The sequence below is a fragment of the Chiloscyllium punctatum genome, chromosome 41 (genome assembly GCF_047496795.1).
Source record: "Chiloscyllium punctatum isolate Juve2018m chromosome 41, sChiPun1.3, whole genome shotgun sequence".
NCBI classification, from domain to species: domain Eukaryota; kingdom Metazoa; phylum Chordata; class Chondrichthyes; order Orectolobiformes; family Hemiscylliidae; genus Chiloscyllium; species Chiloscyllium punctatum.
This window is the reverse complement of record NC_092779.1, coordinates 54,318,751-54,344,896: the sequence shown is the minus strand read 5'-3', so window position 1 is coordinate 54,344,896 and position 26,146 is coordinate 54,318,751. Positions and strand designations below refer to the sequence as shown.

At 40.2% G+C, this 26,146-nt stretch overlaps 1 protein-coding gene across 5 annotated transcripts in view; it reads left to right on the top strand.

Annotated features, from left to right (window-relative positions):
- The first annotated feature begins 6,472 nt into the window (after positions 1–6,472).
- Positions 6,473–26,146, top strand: part of LOC140465076 (dyslexia-associated protein KIAA0319-like) — a 111,695-nt gene continuing 92,021 nt past the window's right edge. For 2 of the 5 annotated variants that reach the window (XM_072560926.1, XM_072560921.1), the window contains exons 1-4: positions 6,512–6,768; positions 11,859–12,018; positions 20,720–21,486; positions 25,231–25,423. In XM_072560926.1, the coding sequence (XP_072417027.1) occupies positions 11,967–12,018; positions 20,720–21,486; positions 25,231–25,423 (1,012 nt within the window). In that variant the 5' untranslated portion in view covers positions 6,512–6,768; positions 11,859–11,966. Of the gene's footprint in view, positions 6,769–11,858; positions 12,019–20,719; positions 21,487–25,230; positions 25,424–26,146 lie in introns of all 5 variants that reach the window. The other 3 variants (XM_072560924.1, XM_072560923.1, XM_072560922.1) reach the window with 3 other exon arrangements.

Here is a 26,146-nt window from a genome sequence, read left to right as displayed (position 1 = left end):
TTGGGACCCTGCAACCACATGGGATTAATGTGGATTTCACCAGTTTCCTCATTTCCCCTCCCCCTACCTATCCCAGTCCCAAGCCTCCAATTCAGCACTGACCTCTTGACCTGTCCATCATCTTTCCCATCTATCCGCTCCACCCTCCTCTCTGACTTACTACCTTCTCTCCCACCTTCATCTACTTATTGCATTCTCAGCTATCTTCCCCCCCCTAGCCCAAACCCCCTCCCCCCAGTTCCATTTATCTCTCAGCCGCCAGCCCACAAGCCTCATTCCTGATGGAGGGCTTATGCCCGAACATCGATTCTCCTGTTCCTCAGATTCTGCCTGACCTGCTGTGCTTTTCCAGCACCATACTTTTGATTTTGTTTGGCATGGACTGCTTTGATTAAAGGGTCTGTTTCCATGCTGTATGACTTGAGACTATTTGCCTTACGTATGTACCGTTTAAAGCAATTATCAGAACCTTTGAATTTCAAAATATTGCAGCTGACTGCTGTGGAAAAGGGTTGTGGTCTGCCTTCCTCGGATAGTTCTGCACTATGAAAGAACTCAGAAGGCCATGTGCCTTGTGGCTTGTGGTGTTTGAGGGCCACCTGAGCCGAAGATTCTCTCTGCAATATAAGTTCCCTCCTTTTCATTTTGAAAAAAGAAAGTGTGGAGTGGCAATCTGCATGAGAGAGTCTTATCAGCATGATCTAATTGAATGTCAGAACATGCCTGATGACTTGAACAGGCCTAATCCTGTTGTTATGGTCCTATCTCTCCAACCCCCCCCCCAAAACACTTTGGCCCCAACCTCTCACCAGTCCATTAGGGCTCGAGCTCACTGGAATCTGGCTGGCTTATGATCTCCTTCAGATTGTTTGCGGAGAGTCACACCTAGCTGTCAAACTTGCTTCTGGGCAGTGGACTAGGTTGGAAAACAAAAGGTCTCAAATTTGAGCATATGGACTTCCTGGCCAAACCTCATTTCTCCAGACTGTCAAGTCCTCCTTCAGATGAATGCTTGAGCCATTTACTGATTCTCTTTGCACACTGCTGATTGATCTGCTGCGTATCATCAGAATTTCCTTTCCTAAAATTTCAGGTTTCCAGCATGAGCAGTATTTGCTTGCTCTTTTTAAGGTTATGCGTCGTAAAACAGGAAATTTAAAATGTGTACAGGAATGAGGGATACACACGAGTAAAAGTGGAAACAAAAGGACTTAAGTTAGCTTACTGTTAGTGTGCGCCCAGGCAGCATGATGCTGTTAATAATGTGATAAATATAATATGTAGTGCATTTCAAATGCATTTAAGTTCAAATAAATAACTCTAACCTTTTATTGCACATTGAGCTGCATTTAGAATACTACATATAATTTTGGGAACTCTGTGTTGGACAGCAAATAGCGAAGGTTGTTTTTTGTGTTGTGTACAAGGTGTTATTTTATTACATTGTTGTCTGTGCAGTGTTACACATTGTTCTCCCCATAGTATTGTCATGCATCCAGCAACTCTGTTTTCCACAATTGGTTTATAAGTTGAAAATAGTTTTGCCTCATCCTGGGCTGTGTTGGCAACAGAAAAATATTTTAATGTGTGTAGGTCAACTGTCTAATTTTAACCCATTACACAGACTCCCTATGTTTCAACCTGGTGAGTATCATTTGTTCATCTTGGGGTCAGAAGAACAATCCAGCCTTTCAACAACACCAGGCACTAGGAAATGGTTTAGAGGACAATCAGGATGGTTTCAGGTATATAAACATGACGATTATGATGTGCAAAGAATGTATCGAGTCTGATTCAGAAAGTGGACGTGAGTCCATAGTACCACTTTAAGCAAGTATGTCAAATTATGCATTTCAGGTTTTCCATACTTTCTCAAGCTATTAAAAATTGTAGGCGTCACTTTTAACAGGAATCTGCTAATTAAGTGGGGGAAATTATTCAAATTTTCCTCAAAACAGCAGTCAATAGTGATATAAACAATTTTTCCTTTTTGGTTTAATGACTCGTGACCAACACAATACTGCGAAGAAGCCTAAAACTAATGGTCTTCCTGCTATTATATATCAAACATTACTATTGCCACCAGTGATGAATTCTCAGTAAAGACATTTTTCAGTAACGTTTTAAAGGGAGTCCTCAAGTTGAGGTAGTTAAGAGGATCTTAAAATGCTCTGAAGGATTTTTTCTTGGATTATTTAAGATTTTGGTTTATATATTTTATTGGCAAGTTAATAGTCTTATTCTAAATACGTGGTAGCCCTTAAAAGATAGAAAATTGTCAACCACTGCAGGATTTCAGCCACGTATCCCTTTTCAGATCCTGATACAGTAGGCTGATGCAGCTAATTCATACTGCAGCAAAACTCTAAGTCTAGTCTGACATGGAAAAGGTTAATTTAACTGATTTTTAATGAATCAATTAATACCTATTTTGACTATTACCTTTCTAGTGATTACATTCTAAATTGACAAATAGTGCAAGACCATTCTCTTCTGCATTTTCCAAGAAAGGAATTTATCTTTTTTAATTCCCTCTGCTCCCTTTCATGCAGGAACAGTTTCAGTTTGTTTAACTTCATTCATGAAAGATTGATTCTCAGATCTTTTGGAATGAAATATCTTTCAATGGCCTAGATGCTTTCTGGAAGATTGGGTCCATTACTTCAGAGTAGCCATTAATTCAGGCTCATTTCCTCATGGGACCTTTTAACAGATAACAGTCTGTTCTCAAATTTTGAAATATGAAGAGCAGTTCTCAATAATGACTCTATTGTCATGCCTTTGAGATGAGATTTTATTGTAAAGCGCATAATGAAAAGTTGAATCAGTTTATGGTTCAGGAAGACTTTGCGGTTGTAAATTTAAAATATTCTGACCATCTTTATTTACGAATTGTTATTAAATCTGACTTCAACAAAGATGATTTTGCGGACTTGCCTACCTATCGTACCCTTGTTATTTGGAAATCTCTTGTACTGTGGATTTCTGATCCTAAGATTTGTGAAAAGACCTGGGTCTTTTTTCAGGCTTTAACACGGTTGGATCTTTTGTATTGATTTCCACATTAAAAAATTTTACGGAAATAAATTGTGAGGAAGGCTATAGAAGATGATAAATTTAAAAGACAATTGTGTGGCTTTCTGGTTAGATAGTAGGAAGGGGGTTGAATTTCATTGTGGCACAGCGGATAATTCACTAACTTCTGTGGCGCAAGATTTAGGATTCTACATTGTCAGAGGTGCTGTCTGTCAAATAAGACATTGAATCAAGGGTTTGTTTGCCTCTCAGTGGGAATGAAAGATCCCATGGCTGTATTTGTAAAGAGATCCGGGAGGGGCCCTTGGTGTTCTAGCCAATATTTATCTCTCAATCAATTTCATGGACTATATGATATTTGGTTATTATCACATTTCTATTTGTGGGAGCTTGCTGTATGCAAACATGATGTCACATTTCTTGCATTGCAACAAGTGATCATACTTCAAATATTTAATTGACTGTAAAACACTTTGAAATATCCTGTGGTTATGAACAGTACTATATAAATGTAAGTCTTTCTTTTATCTATCAAATATATGTATAACTTTATTGTACCTCAAGGTCATCTTCTAAAAAATGTCTTGTGTTTTTACATTTCTTGCACTTAAAATAGTCAGCTTTCACCTTTTAACTCTGAGATTTTTTTGTAAATAAATTTATTTATTTTAATTGTTAAATTTTAGTTTTAAATTTAGACTTCCTCCATTTAATTTCACCTTTAAGTGATTAGCCATGATCATATTGAATTGTGGTTCAGGCTCGAAGGGCAGAATGGCCTACTCCTGCACCTGTTGTCTATTGATTACGATATGTAAAATGGATGTTCACAGTTGCCCAATTTATTCATAAACTTTGGTGTCCTGAATGTTCAATGCTAAAGGTTTTCTTGTATGTTGTCTGGTTTTATTTTGTTCAGAAACTGCCAAAGAGGTTGTGAATACAATTAGCAGATGTGGAAGTTTCTTGTAGTTAACCTGTGGTGATCTCTTCATTTTAGTCGTAAAATGTCCATTTACAGGGATGTGGTTTTTTTTACTAGTCATGGAGTCATAACAACATGGGAAGAGACTGATCAGCCCATCATGTCCATGCCAGTCAACATTTATGTGTTCTAATCCCACTTTCCAGCACTTGGCTCATAGCCTTGTATTCTGTATCATTTAGACTATTCATCTAAATACTACTAAAATACTTAGAGGGTTTTTAACCACCTTTTTTTTAGGCAGTCAGTTCCAGTTACCTACCAACATCTGGGTGAAATTTCCTCAAATCCCCTCTTAATCTACTATTCCTTATCTTAAAACTGTGCCATCTTGTTGATGCCTCCATAAAAGGGTAAGTTTTCTTTTCCCTATCTATCCTATCTTTACCTCTTGTAACTTTGTACATTGCAATCAGGTGCCTTCTCACCCTCATTGCTCCAAGGAAAACATCCCCAGCCTATCTAGTCTCCCTTCATAGCTCAGTTGTTCCAGCCCAGGCAACATCCTGGTGAATCTCCTCTTCACTCTTTTCAAGTGCAATCATATCCTTCCTATAGTGGGGTGACCAGATTGTCCGTGTTCAAGCTGTGGCCTAACTAACATTATGTGCAGCTCCATTACAATCTTACTATTCTGGTATTCAGTGCCTTGACCAGTAAAGGCAAGTATCCCATATGCCTTATTAATCACCACCTCTACCTATTCTGCTGCCTTCAAGGATCTAAATACATGTGCACCAAGATTTCACTGTACTTCCTGGGATTCTACCAATGTAACATTAACTTCCTTAAATGGTTAGTCGTCCCAAAATGCATTACCTCGTTTTTCAGGGTTAAATTTCATTTGCCATTGTTCCACCCTTCTGACCAGCCTATCTGTATCACTTGGTATTCTCAGGCTTTCCTCCTTACGATTTGACATACCACCAATTTTTGTGCCATCTGCAGACTTACTGATGATACCAAGAGACCTGGTATTGAACTCTGTTGATAAACTACTGGATACAGGTTTCCAGTCACAAAAAATAAACACCCTTTGACTATCATCTTCTGCTTCTTGTTGGATGTTGGATCCAACTTGGCAAATTGCTCTGGATATCACAGGCTCTTAATTCCTTAACCAGCCTGCCACATGAGAGCTTGTCAAAAGCCTTCGTGAAATCTGTGTAGACTACATCAACTGCATTATCATCAGCTAGTCACACCTAGTTAGCTCTGCAAAAAAAATCTATTTGCCATGATGTCCCCTTGCCAAAGCTATGCCTTAATTAACCATTGCTTCTTCAAGTGAAGATTAATTTTGTCCTTCAGATTTCTTTCCAATGGTTTCTCTACCATTGACGTTAGACTCACTGGAGTCTCTTGGTTTACCTGTACCACTTCCTTGAATAAAGGTTCCACATGAGTTCCCTTCCAGTTCTCTTGTACCCTTGCTGTGGCCAAAGTCTACTTCAAAATTAATGTCAGAGTCCTTGCCTCTCTCAGGTACTGGAGAAGCATGTCATCTGGGCCTGAACTGTTATCCACTTTCAAGCCTACTAAAGCTACTAATCCCTTCTCCTCCCTCCTGTGTTAATTTATTTTCAAGTGTATTACACTTCCAACTCCAAGGTTTTTAAATCTGTGCTGTCCTCCACAGTGAATACAGATGGAGTTCTCACTTACAGCTTCAGCTGTGTCTTCGACTCTGCACAGATTGTCACTTTGGTCGCTGTTGGATCCTACCTTTTTCCTGGTTATTCTCTTGTCCTTAATATACATATAAAACACTTTTGGATATCCTTAATGTTACTCACCAGTGTTTTTTTTTCATGTCTTCTTGTTGCTCTCTTAATATTTTTTTGAAGTAACCTGAAGCATTTTCTACACTTGAGAATATTTGCTGTTTTGAGACTTTATCTGCCTTCCTTGCTAGAAACCTTTAAAGTAAATGCCATCCTACCTTGCTATGCTCCCTTGTGCTTTAACTTGATTGTACTTGTTCTGCCTTCTAAATTGATTTGGTTCTTCTATACTTGTCTGTGCATCACCCCTTCTGCACCTCTAATTAGTATGCCAACCCCCTGCCAAATTAACTTAAACGCCCACCAACTTTTAATCCTAAAGAAGGTATTTCTCGTGCACCATTGGTTCATAAGAAATGTTTTGTGGGTGTTCCTACCTCATAATTTGGCATTACCTTAACATAAGTGCAGGCTAGAGTTTGGAAAAAAAGTGCCTATTGTGTAATAAAATCACCTGCTAACTCATTGTGCAAGGATGTGACATTTGTTTAATACAGTGAAATGTACTGAGAGCATCACATTACGTGGTGGCAGCTATGAACAATAGCCAGAGGTCCGCTGTGGCTAACCTGAAGTTAGATCATGGAGCAGCCGCCACATCACATCTCTTCAAGTAGCAGGAGCCAGCAGCATCACATGTGGTACCTTACAACAGGAATCCAGTTATTGGAGCAGAGGGGACCCGACGCGACGCGCTCACATCACGCGGTGGGCTGGCACCTTCAGCATTGATGCTTCTCTTGGAAGCGGTTCTCGGCAGAGTCGGTTGGTGTCAGGATACAAACCGCCGGGTATTTGAAGCAATTTGGGGCAGAAATGGCATTTCGCGTTTGAGTGAACTGTGAGTGGGGGAAGAGAAGGGGTTTTGTTTTAAAAAGCGCTGTCTGGGGAGGTTGGGATGAACTCAAACCTCGCCCTCTTGGCTGCGTGGAGATACTGTGTTGAGAGCGGCTGTCCACGCAGGTACGAGAGAAACAGTTCCTTAGGAACATGTACGTGTATTAACCTTGAAGCAACAACGTTCCTACTCACGCCGTGTTAATGCAAAGTCAATGTATTGAGCATTTTCGAAATATATGATCGTGGCAATGGATCGGATTGGAAAGGATTGACTGCTTGAGCTAAAGTGCCAAGTCAGCATTTTTGTCTTGGTGGAATACAATATAACTGGAGGTCCCTGGGCAGGAGACGATTCTTGGTTGGTCTGTTCTGATGTGCAAGGATGACTTTATCCTGCTCATCCTAACATGGTTTCCTGTAAGCTTTGCAGATAGATAAACCACACTGACTTCTCGGACGAGGGAATCTGCAGGGACGCAAACCCCTTGGTGGAAAAGCACCGTTTTTTTCTCTCTCTGAAAAGGTGTTCGGTGGATTCTTCCATCCGATTCATCCCGAAATAGACCAGGAAAGGGAAGATTCACACTGTGTACATTGTGGTGTTGGTCAAGTTACTCAACTAGCGCTACTAATCAAAAGAGTAATTCAATTATAAATAGCCGCTCGTATTTTAAAATCAAGGTAAAGGGTTAACAAATCATCCAGCGCAATACAGGACCATGAACCTGCAAGAAAGTATTTTGACATTTTGAAGGGGATTCTGACGCAAGATGGAGTCGCGTTATTTTGACATTTAAGTGTCAAGGGCCCAGTTAAGAAACGGTACTGAAGACCAAATTAGAATTGTGTGGTTTAGTAATATAACAAAGCTACCGCAGTAGGGATCCGTTTGTAAATAAAATTACAAGTGTTGTAAATCCGAAATAAACTCGCACATTTCAGAAATAGCAAATGTGGAGGTAACTGACAGGGCTGTGTGGAGTGAGGAGAAATAGGTTAACATTTTAAGTGTGACCTTTCACCTGTGGATGGAGTAAAATTTAAACTAAGATTGCAGGTTGTAGACTGATTTGTTCTATTATTTTGATTGTATGCTCCTGAAGGTTATTGATCAGAGCCAGTTTGTTCAAATATTTCCTAATGTCCATGAAAATGCAGAATTCTTATTGGAAAGAGTTTTTGCCAGCAGTGTAATGTGATGAATTATGAATACTCAATTGTTTATTATTAGGATCTCAGTTGAATAGGTGACTGGTAAGAGGAGAGCCCTGAGATATTGGGTAAAATTGCAGGTTTTTTAATTCCATTGACTATTTCACTTTCCTCAGGTTGATACATTTTATCTCAAATTTACTTTCTTTAATTCTTCTGTTTAATTTATCAGCTACAACTTTCCTTCCAAGTCCCTCTTGAATTGGAACAATATTGTTGTTCCTTCACTGCCAGTGGATCAAAATCCTGGGACTCCCTTTGTTGCAGTGTGCTTAGTCCCCAAGCAGTTCAAGAAGGCATCTTTCCACTATACTCTTGAGGGCAGATAATGAAAGGCAATGAATACTGATCTAGCCAGCAATACCCACATCCCACAAATGAATAATAAAATTCTACTTGAAGCAGGGGATCATACGCTCCTGCAACATTACTTAAATGCCCATTATCTGCAAACTGAAACCAGGAAGAAAGACAACCATTCAACACTGAATAGAACAAGCTGTAATCATTAACTGTGTACTCCTAACCTCTTCTGATATCTTCACACATTTCACAGATACAATGTATTCCACAAGCAGGAATCATAATTCCTGTGGTATTTTCAAGCTAACAACCAAGGCCCATTCATTTAGCCAGGAATTGGGATGAAGCTGCAATGGACACTCGCTAAAGCATTGCATTGTACATTTACAAATTGAACCATTGGAGGATACTATAAAAAGTATCCTCACCACTCCCACAAATCATAGATTTGATTATTTGTACTAGCAACTTCTGGACATTAAACTTATGTAGGAATATTTTAAAAAATCATAGTCAACTAGAAAAGAGGTAAGAAGGACTTTCTTCAGACAGATGGTGACTCTGTGGAACTTATTGCCACAGAGGACTGTGGAGGCCAAGTCATTGAGTGCATTTAAGATATAAGTCTTTAGTAAGTGGATCAAGGGTTAATGGGCTGGAGAATGAGGGTTGAGAAACATATCGGTCATGATTGAATGGTAGAGCAGACTTGGTAGGCTGAATGCCCTAAATCTGCTCCGATAACTTATGGTTTTATAAAGAAATAAGCAACTTAGTCATTTTAATCAACTTATTTAGATATGTTTTTTTCATATCTCCAGAGACTTTAGGACAGACCTTCTCGCCAGGGACAACACCACTGCACCACAAAAGCCACGGCAATGTAGTTGCATAGCAACTTTTAAGCCTGTGTTTTATCCCATACTGTTTCACAGTCAATTAATCAGTTTGAAATATCATCATTGGAGATAAATGAAACAGCATAAAAAGTCCCACAAGCACCAGTGAGATAAATGAGCAGTTAATCTGCTTTGATAGTATTGGTTAGGGATGACTATTGTGGAGAAAATTAGGATAATTTCCCCAACTGATCTTCAAATAATTCTTTAAATTCCTAATGTTCACCTGGTACTTGGTTTAATCTTTCATTTGGAGGTATCTCAATAGTATGTGTTAACTTGCTCCTGCAATGACGTTAACCTAGAATATATATTCATCCAGTCTGGAATGGGACTAGAACCTATGAGATTCTGACTCCAGGGAGAGAGCGCTGCCACTGAGAAAATCTATCAATTGGAATGCTTGTGGATAATATAGCCTGCTTATATGTGAAGTTAGCAATTGGATTAGTGAGTTGTGAGGTGACATAATCTCACTAAGCACCGTTGAAGATGATTGGTATAAACATGCATTATGTAAACATGTATTGATGTTTTCTGCCTTTTTTTTCATCTCTTTTTCTTCTGAAAGCATTGACTGCTGCTAGTATTTTGTTAAGCAGGCATCAATTTCCCATGGACTCATACTCATATAGTCATAGTCTTAGAGATTTACAGCACGGAAACAGACTCTTCGGTCCAGCGTGTCCATGCCATCCAGATATCCCAATCCAATCTAGTCCCACCTACCAGCACCCAGCCCATATCCCTCCAAACCTTCCTATTCATATACCCATCCAAATGCCTTTTAGATATTGCAATTGTACCAGCCTCCACCACTTCCTCTGGCAGCTTATTCCATACACCTACCATCCTCTGCATGAAAAAGTTGCCCTTTAGGTCTCTTTTATATCTTTCCCCTCTCACCCTAAACCTATGCCCTCTAGTTCTGGATTCCCCCACCCCAGGGAAAAGACTTTTGTCTATTTAATCTATCCATGCCCCGCATGATTTTATAAACCTCTATAACGTCAACCCTCCTCCTCCGACGCTTTAGGGAAAACAGCCCCAGCCTATTCAACCTCTCCCTAAACTCAAATCCTCAAATCCTCCAACCCTGGCAACATCCTTCAATAGACAGTTTTACATGAGTGTGATGTAATGTGATGAATCTTAGTGGGACCAAGTGGATCATCATTTGCCAAGCCAGATCCTATCCTCCACTGTTGTTTGTACGTGCATTTTATGGTTGTTGCTGAATAATCTGGAGTGGTACAATATTTTTTGAACAAACAAAAAGCATGTCTCTGCCTCCCTTACCTTCTTCTCAGAAAGATTGCTTGTCATGTGTTCATCCAAATTTGGCCACTGTTAATCTGTGTTGTATCTAACTCCTATCCATCTCTGGCTTCAGTGCCATGAGAATTTAAGGGGACAGACTATCTTGACTTTCTTGAAAATTGAAACCAGCTAATTTTCATAATGGATTAATTTCAGAGCAAATAAAACAGGTGGCTTCACTTGTTTACAGGTGTGAACATTTGGAACTTCCTTCCTAGTAAGTCAACTTGGAGGGGCTGTAGTGATGCAGTGGTAGTATCTCTGAGCCTGGAGGCCTGGTTCAAGTCTTACCTGCTCTAGAAATGTGAAATAACACCTCTGATCAGATTGATGAGAAAATTCTTAGGAGGCTGACCTGTGCATGTTTGCCTCAACAGGAAATAAGCCACCCACCATGGCCCTCCTCCCACATTATCCATTTTACCTTCTCATAAACTGACAGTCTCTATATTTGTTGTTTGTTATTTTTAACATTTGTGATCTTAACCATGGCAGTTGCCATCAGCATATGAAGCAATAATATTGCTAAGCATGAAATGCTTATTATTACATGATGTGGAGGAAGGAAAGAGGTTATTTATGTTCTGAATTGTATGTTTCTTTTACTATGCATAGTTTTTTGCTGATCATTTAGGGAAGGATACAAGATTAGGGGAATGGAAAATTTTGCAATTCAGGCATTCTTGTACACTTGGTGATTCCTAATCAAGTAAATTTTATACTTTACCCAACTAAAGAGTCCATTTTTTTTATTCCAACGATAACTGCCAATTGTATATTTGTGAAAAATTACCATACCATACTAAATTTAGGGCAGTTTGTAGTACAGTTGTAGACACATGCCCTTGAAAAACTAACTTGAAAATGCGCAAATTAACTTGTGCAATGCAGTGTATCTTAATTTTTTACTTCTTAAATAGATTTGTAGGAAAAAAGAGTAATATGTTTGCATGATATGCTTTCATCATAAGAAGAAGCAGTGCTGTGGCATGTTTTGGAAATGCCTTTGGATAGAGAAGCAGCACTGCCATTTATAACATCTAAATGATGAAAGGAGCAGGGATATCAGAAGACCATCACTTCCACGTCTCTCCGCAAAATTCCATAACACCTGCACTTTGAAATTTATTGCTGCTCTTTTATTCTCAATTGATCAAAATCCTGGAGCTCCTCTACTTGTAGTGCAGTGGTACAAAAGGATGGTTCATGATCTCAATGGCAATTAACCTAGCCAGTGATGCCCACATTCTAACAACAACAAAAATAAAAGCCTGGAATGCAGTGTTCTTAGTTATAGACCATTACATGGGATAAAATGCCATTCACTATGTCTTTCAACATTTTGAACTGTATGGTATTCCTCAGCAAAGTGATTGTTCAATCATTTATATATAGTAATACAAACATTGTCAGTGTTTATCTTATTAATTTGTGCTTTGCATCTTCGGGCTGATGACTTTCATGTGTCATTGATTCTAGTGTTTCCAAAATTGCCATTGAAAGAAGATAAAGAAAAGTATATACGCAGTTATAACCAGCACAGATCAATGTTGCTTTGGAACTTGTCTGGGGCTTGCCGCTGTGAAAATGACCCACTTACCATTTTGCCTCAGTGCTATATTGCTATGCACCATAACAGGTATGTTACTGAAGTAATGGATTGGTTTAAAATATGAAAAATGCTGGAAATGTTCAACTTGTCAGGCAGTATCTGTCGAGAGGGAAAGGAGAGTTTACGTTTCAAGTTGATGACCTTTTGTCTGAGCTTTTGTTTTGATTTGAAATTTCCAACATTTGTAGTACTTTGCTTTTTGCAATGGATTGGTTTATTTTCTTGTCATTTTCCCAGGAAGTTATTTCTTAATTGTTATTTTACTGATTCTGTTATATTTTTGAAGATAGGTTTTGGGATTATCTTTGAAGATTTATGCGGATTGTTTACATCAAACCAGTAATTCCGTGCTCTGTTTGTTTCTAAGCTCAGCTATCGTTCTTTGCAAATAAGGGCTGTTTGTTAATACATCCAAATACAGAAACAGCTGTGCTGTCTCATCTCTGATTGATTGCTGGTTTGTTTTATTAACTTCACCAGTTTTTCAATCACTTTTCTTCTCCTTCCCAATCATAACATTTACAGCATAGAAAAGGTCATTAAGCCACCGGTTCTTTGTCAATTTTATTAAATCTGTGACCTTTCATTAATTACTCATCCACCTCAATTCCCAAAAGCACCTAGTCCACTTTGGGCCACTGATTTGTGGGCACTGTATAACCTGTTGTGCTTTGGCCATTGGTCACCCTTTGATACCTGTTTCGAATGTCCATCTTTTATGCATGGATCTTGGCAGTGTCAGGCTTGATTGCAGAGCCCATTATAGCTAAGCATAATTAGAAAATATCTAAATTAGTCCTTATCCAGCTTCCACATGCTATCACTCTCTGCAAGGGACATAGGTAAACAACGCTGTTTTTCCACCCTCCTAACCCAAGGGTGCTGAGGTGAAATGCAGCATCACTAATGTTGCCATGGCAATGAGATCAATTAACTTAGAAAAGGAAGGGTAATTTAATCTGGAACCTTCCTGGTTTGTGAGGCACAGATAATTACTACATAAGCATCCTGATTTACCAACATCTTCCACCCTGACCTCAAATCCATCTGGGCCATCTCGGACACCTCCCTTCCCTTCTTCTACCAATGATATCCCCCCCCCCGCATCACCGTCTCTAATGACCGACTAACCACAGACATGTACTACAAGCCCACCAACTCCCAAAGCTACCTAGACTACACCTCCTCCCACCCTACCTCCTGTAAAAATGCCATCCCTTATTCCCAATTCCTCCGCCTATGCCGTGTCTGTTCCCAGGATGACCCATTCCACATCAAAGTCCCAGGTGGCCTCCTCCTTCCTCGATCGCAACTTTCCTTCCCACATGGTTGACGATGCCCTCCAGCGCATCTCCTCCACTTCACGCACCACTGCCCTTGAACCCCACCCCTCTCAACACAACAAGAACAGAACTTCATGGTCCTTACCTTCCACCCCACCAACCTCCGCATACAATGTATCATCCTCTGCCACTTCTGTCACCTCCAAACAGACTCCACCACCCAAGATATATTTCCCTCCCCACTCCTATCAGCATTCTGAAAAGACCATTCCCTTTGTGACTCCCTCGTCAGGTCCACACCCCTCACCAGCCCACACCCCACTCCTGACACCTTTCCCTGCCTCCGCAGGAAGTGTAAAACCTGTGCCCATACCACTCCCCTCACGTCCGTCCAAGGCCCTAAGGGATCCTTCCACATCCATCAGAAATTTACCTGTACCTCTACCAATGTCATCTACTGCACCCAGTGTGGTCTCCTCTACATCAGGGAAACAGGACAACTTCTTGCAGATCATTTCAGAAGACATCTCTGGGACACATGCACCCACCAACCCCACTGCCCCATGGCTGAACACTTCAACACCCTCTCCCGCTCGGTCAAGGATATGCAGGTCCTGGGTCTCCTCCACCGCCAAACCCTTACCACCTGACGGCTGGAGGAAGAAAGCTTCATATTCCACCTTGGGACCCTGCAACCACACGGGATAAATGTGGATTTCAACATCTTCCTCAATTCCCCACACCCCCATATTATTGCAAACCCAAGCCTCCAACTCGGTACTGCCCTCTGGAGCTGTCCATCACTTCCCCCCTCTGACCTATCACCTTCTCCCTCACCTTCATCCACCCATCACTTTCCCAGCTACCTCCCCCAACCCCACCCCCTCTCCCATTTATCTCTCAGCTTCGATCCACAAGCCTCATTCCTAATGGAGGGCTTATGCCCAAAACATCGATTCTCCAGCTCCTCGGATGCTGCCTGACCTGTTGTGCTTTTCCAGCACCACACTCTCAACACTTTCTCCTTTTTAAAAATAAACCAGTAAAACGCTATTAGTGCAAGACCATTGGTCTGTTTACAGATGATAAACTGCACTGAGTTGAATTGGTGTGGTGTGATAACTCTGATATGAGACAAAAAGGTATGGTTTGTTTGTCAGGTGTATATCACCCTATATTGTGATCCAGTCTGAAGTCCTATCGAATGACATGTATGAAGTGCATTTAGAATTGGCAAATAGAGATGCGATTACTACTATTAAATATGCACAGATATTTAAATCATCACCTGCTATTTAAGCATATTTACAATGGCATCATGAAAGCTGCTTGAAAATGACAGGAAAAGTTTTGAAAGGTCTTTTTTTGTATTTTGGCAAAATAGGTACCTTTTCCTTATTCCACAGTTTTAATTTTCTGTGAAATATAATGACTTAATTTTGAACTAGCTTTAGATGAACCCGTTACCTCAAGGCCTACTACTGTGCGATCTGACTCTCTGCGACTGTGCGATCTGACTCAGTTTGAAAGCAAACGCACTTTTTTGACACCATTGAAATTATGTTTGGAAAATAGTGATGTTCAGTCTCGTTGATAGGTGTCTGATATGATAGGTTTATTCTTTCCAGTTCATGAAAACAATCCATATTATGAGAGTAGCTAGTCCACCTTCACTTACATATAATTATTTGACTATCACAGATCTATCTAAAGAGAACAGATTATCAGATACAACACTGGTTCAAATTGATGTTCTGGTTAGATTCATTAAAGGAGGTTGCTTGGCCCGTTCTGTCTAAGATAGCAGTGAGAGCCTGTGGAACCTTCTAATAAGCTCTATAACTTTAGACCCTACAATCCCTGTTTACACATTTTGATCTCAACCCTTCAGCATGCCACAGACAAATTCACATAATCTTTAGGGTTGTTGATTTCCTTGGACCACTTGTCAAGTTATTTTGAACCTTCTTTGATGGGATTGATGATCATGCTTTCACTGTTTTTAGATGATGTGGAGTGGTGAGCTTGCCATCTTTGTGATAGCTCTTATGTGTACCTCTTACATGGTATTGGATTGAACTAAACTGAATCGCAACGATAGAGGAAGGTATAAAACTGATAACCAATTCTGGCACTCTTTATCAACTTGCATGATATATGAACTCTGACAGCTCAGATAAAATGCCGGTTTTTGTTTTGTTTTCAACATGCATAATTGAGAGACTGCTTTGTGACCAGAATGTCTGATATTCTAAGTATGCAGTCAAATACAGTCAGTACAAATATCAAGCTGCCAGATTGTGTGAAGTTTTTAAATATAACACTGTTCCTTTGCGTCATTTTGAAGAGTTAAGAATAGAAAGGAAACACAACGAGTAGATTATTGCATACATGTTTCTTTCATTCATGTTTGGGATGTGGCTTTGCTGGCAAAGTTGGCAAATACAACTCCTGCTTAATTGACCTTGACATGAGGGTGGCTCACTGAGTGACTTACAACGCTAAGGTCAGAGGACAGGAAAGAGTCAACCGTATTAGTGTGGAACTGGAGTCATTTATAAGCCAGATATGTGAGGATAAAGAACATTAGTGACCCAGTTGGAGAATGTTGACTACTTTGTAGTTGCTGTTATCAATGTCAGATTCTTACCTCCAGACATTTAAAATCGTAGAATGCCTATAGTGTAGAAGCAGGCCATTTGGCCCATGCAGCCCACATGGGCCCTCCAAAGAGCATCCTGCCCACACCCACTCCCCTACCCTACCCTTGTAACCCTGCATGGTTAATCCACCTAGCCTGCACTCTGTAGACACTATCAGCAATTTAGTGTGGCCAGTTCAGCTAATCTGTACATTTTTGGACTGTGGAAGGAAACCAGTGCACCCAGAGAAAACTCTCACAGACATGGGGAGAATGTGCAACTTCGCACAGGCCACCTAAAGGTGGAATTGAACCTGGGCCCCTAGCACTGAGGCAGCAGTGCTAACTACTGAGCCACTGTACCTGCATGTGCCATGCTTTTTAAAACTAACTACCCTGATAGGATTTGAACTCCCGTTCTCTGGATTATTAATTGACCCTTCTTGATTACTAATACAGCAACAAACACTGTCCACCATATCCATAATTATACCTTTCTGTATTTATTTTAATAAACTTGATATTTGTTAACATTCATAATCACAAACGGCTAAATGTTTAGTCTGTTGATTTCTTTTGAAGAGGATCATGGCCCATGAAGATGTTATGCATACTGTTAATCTCATAAAGACTGGCAGTTCTCAATTTATTTTGCAAACAAAAGCATATGAACACATGTTTATTGAAGGAATACTGAAACCAACTAATTAAATCCTGCCTTGTATCCACTCATAGTAGGAAGGGATTGTTCGTTTTCAAAGATTATTGCATAGCAACATCATCACTCTTGCTTAACATCTTACGAGTGGGAATTTTAATTTCCAGGTGTTGTAAAGTCGGATGGATGGGTGGAAAGGAGCTCGTGGTGGGAAGGGGGTAATGCGAGGGAGCCAGGAGCTAATTATATTTGAGGAGTAGACCTTGGCCAATCTAAAAACCTTAAAAGGAGTATTGCAGTATTTATAACTGTTTAAAATGAGTTGTCCTAACTGTTATAAAATATTAAAAATCATTTAAAATTTCTTCACTGCTCATTGAACTGAAGATTGATCTCTATGTATCTTCAAGTCATCAATTTGAAGAAGGTGTGGTCTCGTTGGCTGTGTGTCAGCTGGAAGCCCATATTGATTGTCCCAACAAAGGGTGGTTTTCACTACAGTTGACTGCCAAGATGCAGACAATCTTTTGGGGGGCAGTCAGTGGTAAATTTCAGTTTTGTTGCTCAGAAGAATATCCACACAATATGTACAAGAAATATTGCTTTACCAATGCCATTAGCTTTTGTGTTGCTTCTTTTCACTATTTGTGAGATTCTCATCAGCAGTGACTGCTCCAGTGCAGAAACAAAATCTGTGTTCGACCATCTGGAGATGTTATTAGACATACCATGAAAAACATAATCGAGTTTCCTATACAATCTGCTGCTACTAATGCCAAATTGCTTTACCCAAATTGCCAGATGATTTGAATTAGACTTAAAAGTGTCATTTAATTGTCATTGCTTAATTTTTAGGTGATTTTTTTCGGGAGGTTGGAATTATATTGTGTAAGTGTAGGTGTTACACGCAAAGCAATTTGCATTATTTGTTGCCTTTAACACAGGAAAAAAAGGTCTAGTGTAAGAACAAAAATACAAAACAGAGCAAAAGGAGAGCACAAGCAGTGTGACCAAAAGGTTGGTCAAAGCATTGGGTTTCAAAAGGTAGTGGAAAGGCATCTTAAAGGAAGAGTGGATGCTGGGGAGGTGCAGCAAGTGGGACATGATTGAAAGAAAGGATAGAGATAGCTAAAGTTTATTTAGTGTGGATGTTGAAGTTGTGAAGGGCACACAAAGTTTTCGGCGATAGGTGAGTAGAGAGAGTTGCAATTTTAACTGGTCAGTTTCCCTGATCCAGTGCCTACTTATGTGGTTAATTGTAGAACAGATTTATTTTTTCCCCACACTCTTTGCCCAACATTACCTGATAAGCTACATTACATGAATTGACCCACAATGGTGTTCTTTCCTTCCCTCCTCATTGTGTTCCAACATTAATCTAAATGACCTCAGCAACTGCCCATCTAAAATAATTAGATACTGCCCTAGTCTCATTTCCTGGGATCAGGGATATTAACGTGTGCAGGCAGGAATGCTGCATCATTGCATTTTCAAAGACAGAATGCAACCCAAGGAAATTCAACATCCCAAAGTCACGGTTTCTTAAAAAATATTGACTATGATGTCTTATTTAAAAACTCTTGGGATTAAAGCAAAAAAGAGCCAGCATTTTTATATCAACTTTTAAGACCTTAGGATGCCCAAGGACATTTCTTAGTCAATGAAGTGCTTGTATGAAGTATAGTTTAATATAGAAATACAGGAGGTCTAGGAAGTACAGTAGTCAATTGTGTGCAGCAAGTCACCAGAAACAACCTTGAGATAATGGTGAAATAATCTATTAGAGTAGTATGTTTGAAAAATCAACATTGACTCAGACATCTGGGGTAAATCTCTGTGCTGTTTGACATAGTTATGTAGTACCTGAAAAGTTAAATTGGACCTTGGTTTAATGTCTCATCTGAAAGACAGCATTTCCAGTTGTGCACAGTACTCTTAGGACTTCACTAGGGCTTCAACCTACATTGTATGTTCAGTTCTCTGAAGTGGGGCTTGAATCAACAACTCTCTGATTCCAATGCTTGTGTTGTTCCATGTCTGACACAGATCTAGGGATTAAATTTGACAATAACTTAGCAATTTAATAATGGGAGAAAATATTGATTTTAATATGTACAACTGAATGGACAGCCAGAATACTTAGGTTCCAGCTGGGTCCCCTGCTGTTTGCATTCAATACTTATAAATACTGTGATGATCACAGTAACAAAGCTAAAGACCCAAGGAAGGGATAAAATCTGAATTGACTAATAAAGATTTACTGATTAGGAAGATGATTCTTAAATGATTTACGAATATAAAATGTCAGGTAATGATATGTGTTTGAATATAGGAAACATGATTGCAAAGTTATATTATCATTTGATGAGAGTTGGGTGTGTCATTTCACTGTAGAGAAGTGGTTGCAATATCAAGTAATACGTTGAAATGAACAAAATCCAAAGATTGTCAGTCTCAGGAGTCATTCTGACATTATATAAAACACTAGTGAAATACTAGTGAACCTAGCTGTGATCTCCAGAGTAAATAAAATAAATTGGAACAGTAGGTTGAATTTGGATGACAAGTTTAAAAACAAAATCTTTTTTACTTAAATGATGAAGGAATTACTTAGTGAAGATTTTTTAAAAAAGGAAAAGAAATGGAGAGCACATTGAAGAAGTCACGTGTAAACTCAAGAAGTCAGTGTCCAGAAAATTCTGTGCAAGATATTTTCAAATTTCCAAAAATTGCAAGCAGGCAATATTCCTGTATACCTGCCCCAGTATCAGAAGGTTGTAACTTTAAGTCATACTCCAGAACATTGAGACAGGTTGTGCTACTGAGGAAATGCTGTAATATTGGAGGTCTTTTCAATGGTATACTCAATTTGCCTGATGAGGATGGAAAGAAAAAAATGGCCAATTCTCCCTAGTTTTCTTGTAATATTGATTCCTTACACAACATCTTTAAAGTAGGATATCTGGTTCTCGTCTTGTTAATGTTGTCGGGAACCTTTGCTGTATGATTCCTGTATTTGTGCATTACTAAAGGTATTTAATTAGCTGTCCTGACATTAAAAAGCATGCCATAGGGATGGGAGTTAATCTTTCATTGCTAGGAGTGCAAAGCTGGAAAATTAGCTACAAAATCATCCTGCAAAATCATCCCCCTAAATGTAATCCTAGCGTTAGGACATCAGACATGTTCTCCATGAGAACACTGTAGTAAAGCAGTAATTTTATTTTATTTTAATTTTATTTCATTTATTTTATTTATTTTTTATATATTTTTTTCACTGTTCTGTACCTCTTATTTCTTGATTGTCTCTCTCTTGCTCCCCATTCTCTCATCACCTTTTTCCTCTCCTCTTCCCCCTTTGCTAGTGGGCGGCCCGGTAGCACAGTGGTTAGCACTGCTGCCTCACAGCGCCAGAGACCTGGGGTCAATTCCCACATCAGGCGACCAACTGTGTGGAGTTTGCACGTTCTCCCCGTGTCTGCGTGGGTTTCCTCCGGGTGCTCCGGTTTCCTCCCACAGTCCAAAGATGTGCAGGTCAGGTGAATTGGCCATGCTAAAATTGCCCGTAGTGTTAGGTAAGGGGTAGATGTAGGGGTATGGGTGGGTTGCGCTTCGGCGGGGCGGTGTGGACTTGTTGGGCCGAAGGGCCTGTTTCCACACTGTAAGTAATCTAATCTAATCTAATCTAATCTATCCTTCTCCCTGTTTTCCGTTTTGCCTCTGCTTCACCCATTCCCCCTATCCCCCCACATATTTTGTCACAGCACTGGCTTCAGTCTTGGTCATTCACAGCTCCTAATCTCCCTATAATCTCTCTATGCACTGTCACTATCACCTCTTTATTGCTACCTTTGCTTTTGGAGCCATGACTCACCTTCTCTCAACCTAGTATAAATACCTCCCTATTTCTCCCCTTTTTTTAGCTTTGACAAAGGGTCAGTTAGACTTGAAACGTCAGCTCTTTTCTCTCCTTACAGATGCTGCCAGACCTGCTGAGATTTTCCTTCATTTTTTTCTTTTGGTTTCAGATTCCAGCATCCACAGTGATTTGCTTTTATTTACTGTAGTAAAGCAGCCCTTATGTTGCCAAATGCCTGTAAATTTTTAAGTCTGTAATTTTAATTGTGGTTGGTAATGTTTTTACAGGTGCTGTTTCAGATTACTGCAGTGAAACAGCTCAGTATCTGGATGCTATCGTTTCTCCCAACCTGAAGACAACCAAAATCCTGCGGGTTCCTCCAGCAGTATCAATGTCAGAATGTATATCGGCGTGTTGTGACTTTACTGACTGTGACTTGGCATGGATGTTTGAGGGTCACTGTTACATTATAAATTGTCAACACAGGGATGAGTGTGAGCCAAAAATGACCAGTGCTGTGGAATCTTACTTAAGTTTTGTGCAGCGGTCACCAGCTCAGAAGTCAAGCTTACAAGATGCCTATCATAAAGGCAGAGGGCGTTCCATGGGGAAGCAAAGGGACTCGCTGCCAACTGAGGGGACTATTAATCTGCAAGATCTTTATGGTGAAGACTTGACCCTTGATGGCTCTATTGCGAAGAACTCCATAAGGGACTACAAAGCAATACCCGCTACTTTTGGGAATTCGGAAAGTTCCAGCAAGGGTCAAGGGCCAATGCAAGGCTCACAGCCCTGGCCACTGTGGGATTTTAAATATGAAGCTGATGTGTCTTCAGTGAAGGCAAGTGGGGTCGGTGTTGAGGAGGAGGATGCTGGAATTCAAAGCAGAGCCCCTCTAAATGTGAGCTTCCCAGTTAATGAATCTCAGCAGGAAGAATGGAGTGATGAAACAAAGCAAGAGGTGAACAATGTTATGAAATTAGTCCCTTTGGAGAGAGTGAGCAAAGGAAAACTACTGCAAAAGTTCAATGAAAACAGAACCAGTGTCCAAGAGGTATTTCTAAATAGTTTTCTGTTATTTATGTAATTCTTCTTTGGCAATTTGACCTCATTCCTCCTTCATTGAGTTTTAATGTTCTGCAAGAGCCATAGCAGAGATACTGCTGGATCCAAACCAAAATTGCTAGGGTATAGATTAAAATTTGAGGATAGGTTGGTTGGCTAGGTATGTAGTCTTGAAAGAACAATAATTCTTCCTATTGCTCCTGCCTTCCACAAGGTAGGATCTGCAGCACTTCTGGAATTGGGAAAAACTTGGAAAATCAAGTGGTTTGAAGATTCATAGGTGGTCACCTAAGCAGCATGCTTATTTTGTTTCAATTACTTCAAGTGGGCCTTCCTGGAACTTGCTTAAAAAAATGTTAGAAGCATTAAAGTGCACTGACAGTTGTGGCTCTAGTTCCAAATTGGTGCTGTAGTAATTTGAAACTGGATTGCGATGATAGTGGTACTTACACGGTGGACAGCAGTCTAATACTGGAAAATTAACATTCTGTCCATTGGATATATGTGGCATAATGCAGTTCAGAAAACAGAATCATGGCCTCATGTCTTCACTGAGCCCCTGACCTCAGTAACCTGTTTGGGTAAGTGTCCAGGGGACAGCTAACTGTTCCCCCCCGGCATGGTGATAAAATGAAAAGAAGTCTTCCATTGGTAGCTGCACTTTCTGATAGTGACCCAAGGATGGAAAAGGCAGTGACTGAGAAGTAGGCCATCTGCACAATTGGCTGCACAGGAAGAAGTAAGATTAACCTTGACAGATCCTTTCAGAAACCGAGGACTCTCCCCAAAGTACTTCATAGCCAATGAACTACATAATAAGTGTAGTCGTTGTTGTAATATCAGAAAATGGGACAATTTGCATATAGCACCTTGCCACAGCAACAGCACAATAGTCATCAGATCATCTATTTCACCACTACTTGAGGGATATCTTAGCTCAGGACCTGGGAGAACACTTCTGCTCTTCAAAATAATGACAATAATGGGCCATTTTGTGTCCAGCTTAGACGGGCGGAATTCAGTTTAACATTTCTTCTGAAAGGTTGTCAATCAGACAGCGTTACTATCCCTTAAATATCCCTGAAGTATCCAGCCTGTGGTTTAGAATGAGCTTTGAATCCAAAAATTGCTGACTTGGAGGTGAGATGATATCACAGAGCCAAGGCTGACAGAAGGATGAAATTAGTCCTGAGCTTCAGAAAAGGCTAACCAACAGAATGTATCCATAACTTTAATGAATGGGGTTTCAATTTCTCCCAATGTTGGTCTTTATGCAGAGAATGGTAAGGGTGTGGAATGCCTTACCTGCTAATGTAGTCAACTCAGCCACATTAGGGAGATTTAAACAATCCTTAGATAAGCAGATGGATGATGATGGGATAGTGTCAGGGGAGCGAGCTGAGAATAGTTCACAGGTCGGTGCAACATCGAGGGCCGAAGGGCCTGTTCTGCACTGTATCGTTCTATGTTTTATGTTCTATGTTCTAAAATTGCCATTTTGGTTTTAGAATTGTAGGATGTTGCATACTGTTCCACCCAATCTGAAATGAAACCATGCTATATGTGGATTCATCCACTGCATCATTTCTACTAGTATTAACAAAAAGAAAGCTTATCATAAACACAATTTTAAGAGCTAGAAAAGATTCTGCTCAATATTATTTCTAACATTTGTTGATTTTTATTTTGACTCCCTTATGAACAAAATTCAAGTGACTTTGACTTCATTGCTTTTTAAATTTTTATCAATAATTTTGCTGATACTAATGATTGGATAATTGCCGAATGCACATGCTCACCCCAGTTATTTTTGACTGCACATCCATACAGTCATTTGCAATATTAAGCTGATTTTAAAAAATTTAGAACAAAAATTCTATTTTGTTTTACACTTTATTTTTTCGACCCAACATATTCTTTCATTGAAATGTTTTCATTAGGTATTTGGCTGGTATTTTTATTCTTTGTTTAAATATATTTGAGAGATAATGCTGTTGTTGTGCATGCTCCTGAGCATCGGCAAGTGCAAGCTTTTTCCTTCGTCTCTTGAGGAATCAGGATCCTAGCTTGTGGTTCTCCACTTAAAGAGAACCTGTCCCAAGAATGGGCTCATACGATAGGAAATGGACAAGGGTGAGAGGTTTGGGGTGAGGAAATGCCATGGTGGGGTTGGAAGACAAGGGTTTTGAATTTGATTCATTTGGAAACAGGGTGCTGGAATTTGTCATTGAGGATGTGTATGATGAGTAAAACCACTTGATCAGTAAGGAGTTAAGGGTTATGGAGAAAAGCCAGGGAAGTGAATGTGAGGAATGTTGGATCAGCCATAATCCTATTGAATGATGGAGCAGACTCGAGGGACTGAACAGCCTACTCCTGTGTCTGTTTCTTATGGTCTAAATTAGGTCAGGTATGAGATTATTGGGGTGGGACGGGTAAGAGGTCAGCAAGTAATGCTTAAAAGTAGTTATCATGATTTGGAGATGCCAGTGTTGGACAGGGGTGTACAAAGTTAAAAATCACGCAACACTAGGTTATAGTCCAACAGGTTTAATTGGAAGCACACTAGCTTTCGGAGCGACGCTCCTTCATCCAACAATCACCTGATGAAGGAGCGACGCTCCGAAAGCTAGTGTGCTTCCAATTAAACCTGTTGGACTATAACCTGGTGTTGTGTGATTTTTAACTTAAAAGTAGTTGAGTCTGGAAAATAATCAATGAATCTTATCAGTGTGTGAATAGCATGGGAATGGAAATAGACCATATTATCCAGGTGGAAATATGGGCTTTTGGTGCTACAAATGATGTGAGGTCAGATAGGAAAAATTGCAAATTCATAGTTTGAGACCTAGAAGGGGATAGGAATCAGTTGCAGGAGTTAAAGACACTAGCTTCTGTCTGCCAGATTTTGAAATAGAGAAGGTTGTGATATGCATAATGTCTGATATCTGAAGAAAGCAATCTGTGGGATCAGATTGATCAACAGTGTACTGGGGTATGATCAGTTCATGTGTAAGTTGACCAATTACTGCAGGTAAAGTTGCCAAATAGACCATATAGCTAACAAGTGGATGTGGGGAATGTGGATTTGAATGCTTATACTGTGGGACAGGAAAAGAATGACATGACTGTAGATGTGTGACTGGGCTCAGACAGATAGAAATAGAGTTGCCTCATCCAGCTGAAAGACAGCCCATAGTTTGGAAAAGGATGGTATAGTAATATTGAATGCTGCAGGGCAGCTAAGCAAAACACAGAGGCATGTACCAGCACAGTTACAGTGGATACCATCTGTGACTATGGCAAGGAATTTTTCTCTGCTTTGGGGAGAGGCAGATTGGAAATATTTAAAAAGCAAGAGAAAGTCTGCAGCATTTTAGGTAAAGGATATTTTGGGTAGCAAAACAGTGCACATATTTATTTTCAGATATTTCTGTTCCAGGACACCTTGTTCGTCAATGCCACAGAGATTGGGGGAGTAACAGAATAGCATTCATTCATAAAAATAAGAACATGTTACATAAAAATGTTCTTTCTATGAAGTGCTAACATACAGTGTAACAAGGCGTACCATGTTAAATCAATCCTTGAGAAAAATGGAAAATTTTTCCCCTGGTCAGTACTGATTTATAAAAGCTGTTCTTGACATTTTGCTTTTATTTTTTCAGAATGCATGATATGAAGTATGCTGTGTTTCTGAGCAAGTAATTGCGCTTTTCCTTGATTTTATCAGGAAGATGCATTTCCATCAAATTCATCACATGTTGAAACATTGACTACAACGCTGAACCCAGAAACAAGCAGTTTTGCGTCTGAACACCAACAGAAATCTGGAGAAGGTATCCAGATTATAACTCCCAGTGTTGAGAGTTCACATGCTTCACAGCGTCCAGCCACAGAGACATTAACAATCACTACGCAACGAGGTATTGTGCTGCTTTTATATTTCAGTTGAAAGGATGAACTGCTGTTGTAATGAGGCTTACTCCCGGCGCACATGTCATCTACTGCATCCATTGCTCTCTATGTGGTTTCCTTTAAATTGGGGAGACAGGACGCCAACTTGTGGAACATTTCAGAGATCATCTCTGGGACACATGCAGTAAACAACCCCATCGCCCTGTGGCCACACACTTCAACTCCCCCTCCCAGTCCGCCAAGAACATGCAAGTCCTGGGCCTCCTCCACAGCCAAATTCTAGCCACCCGCCCTAGAGGAAGACCACCTCATCTTCCGCCTTGTCACCCTCCAACCACACTGAATCAATGTCGATTTCACCAGTTTCCTCATCTCCCCTCCCCTCACCTTATCCCAACTTGGCACCACCCTCTTAAAATGTCCTACCTGTCCATCTTCCTTCCCACCTATCTGTTCCACCTTCCTCTCTGACCTTCACCCCTCACTTTCATTTACCTATCATATTCCCAGCTACCTTGCTCCCGGTCCCAGCCCCCCCCCCCCCCCCCCCCCCCCCGCATTTATCTCTCAGCCCCCTTGGGCCCGCCCACATTCCTGATGAAGAGCTTATGCTCGAATCGTCAATTCTGCTGACCCTTGGATGCTGCTTGACTGGCTGTGCTTTTCCAGCATCACACTTTTTGACTTTGGTTCTTCTGCCAGTTATCTTCAATCTGTCTGGCTACTGATCC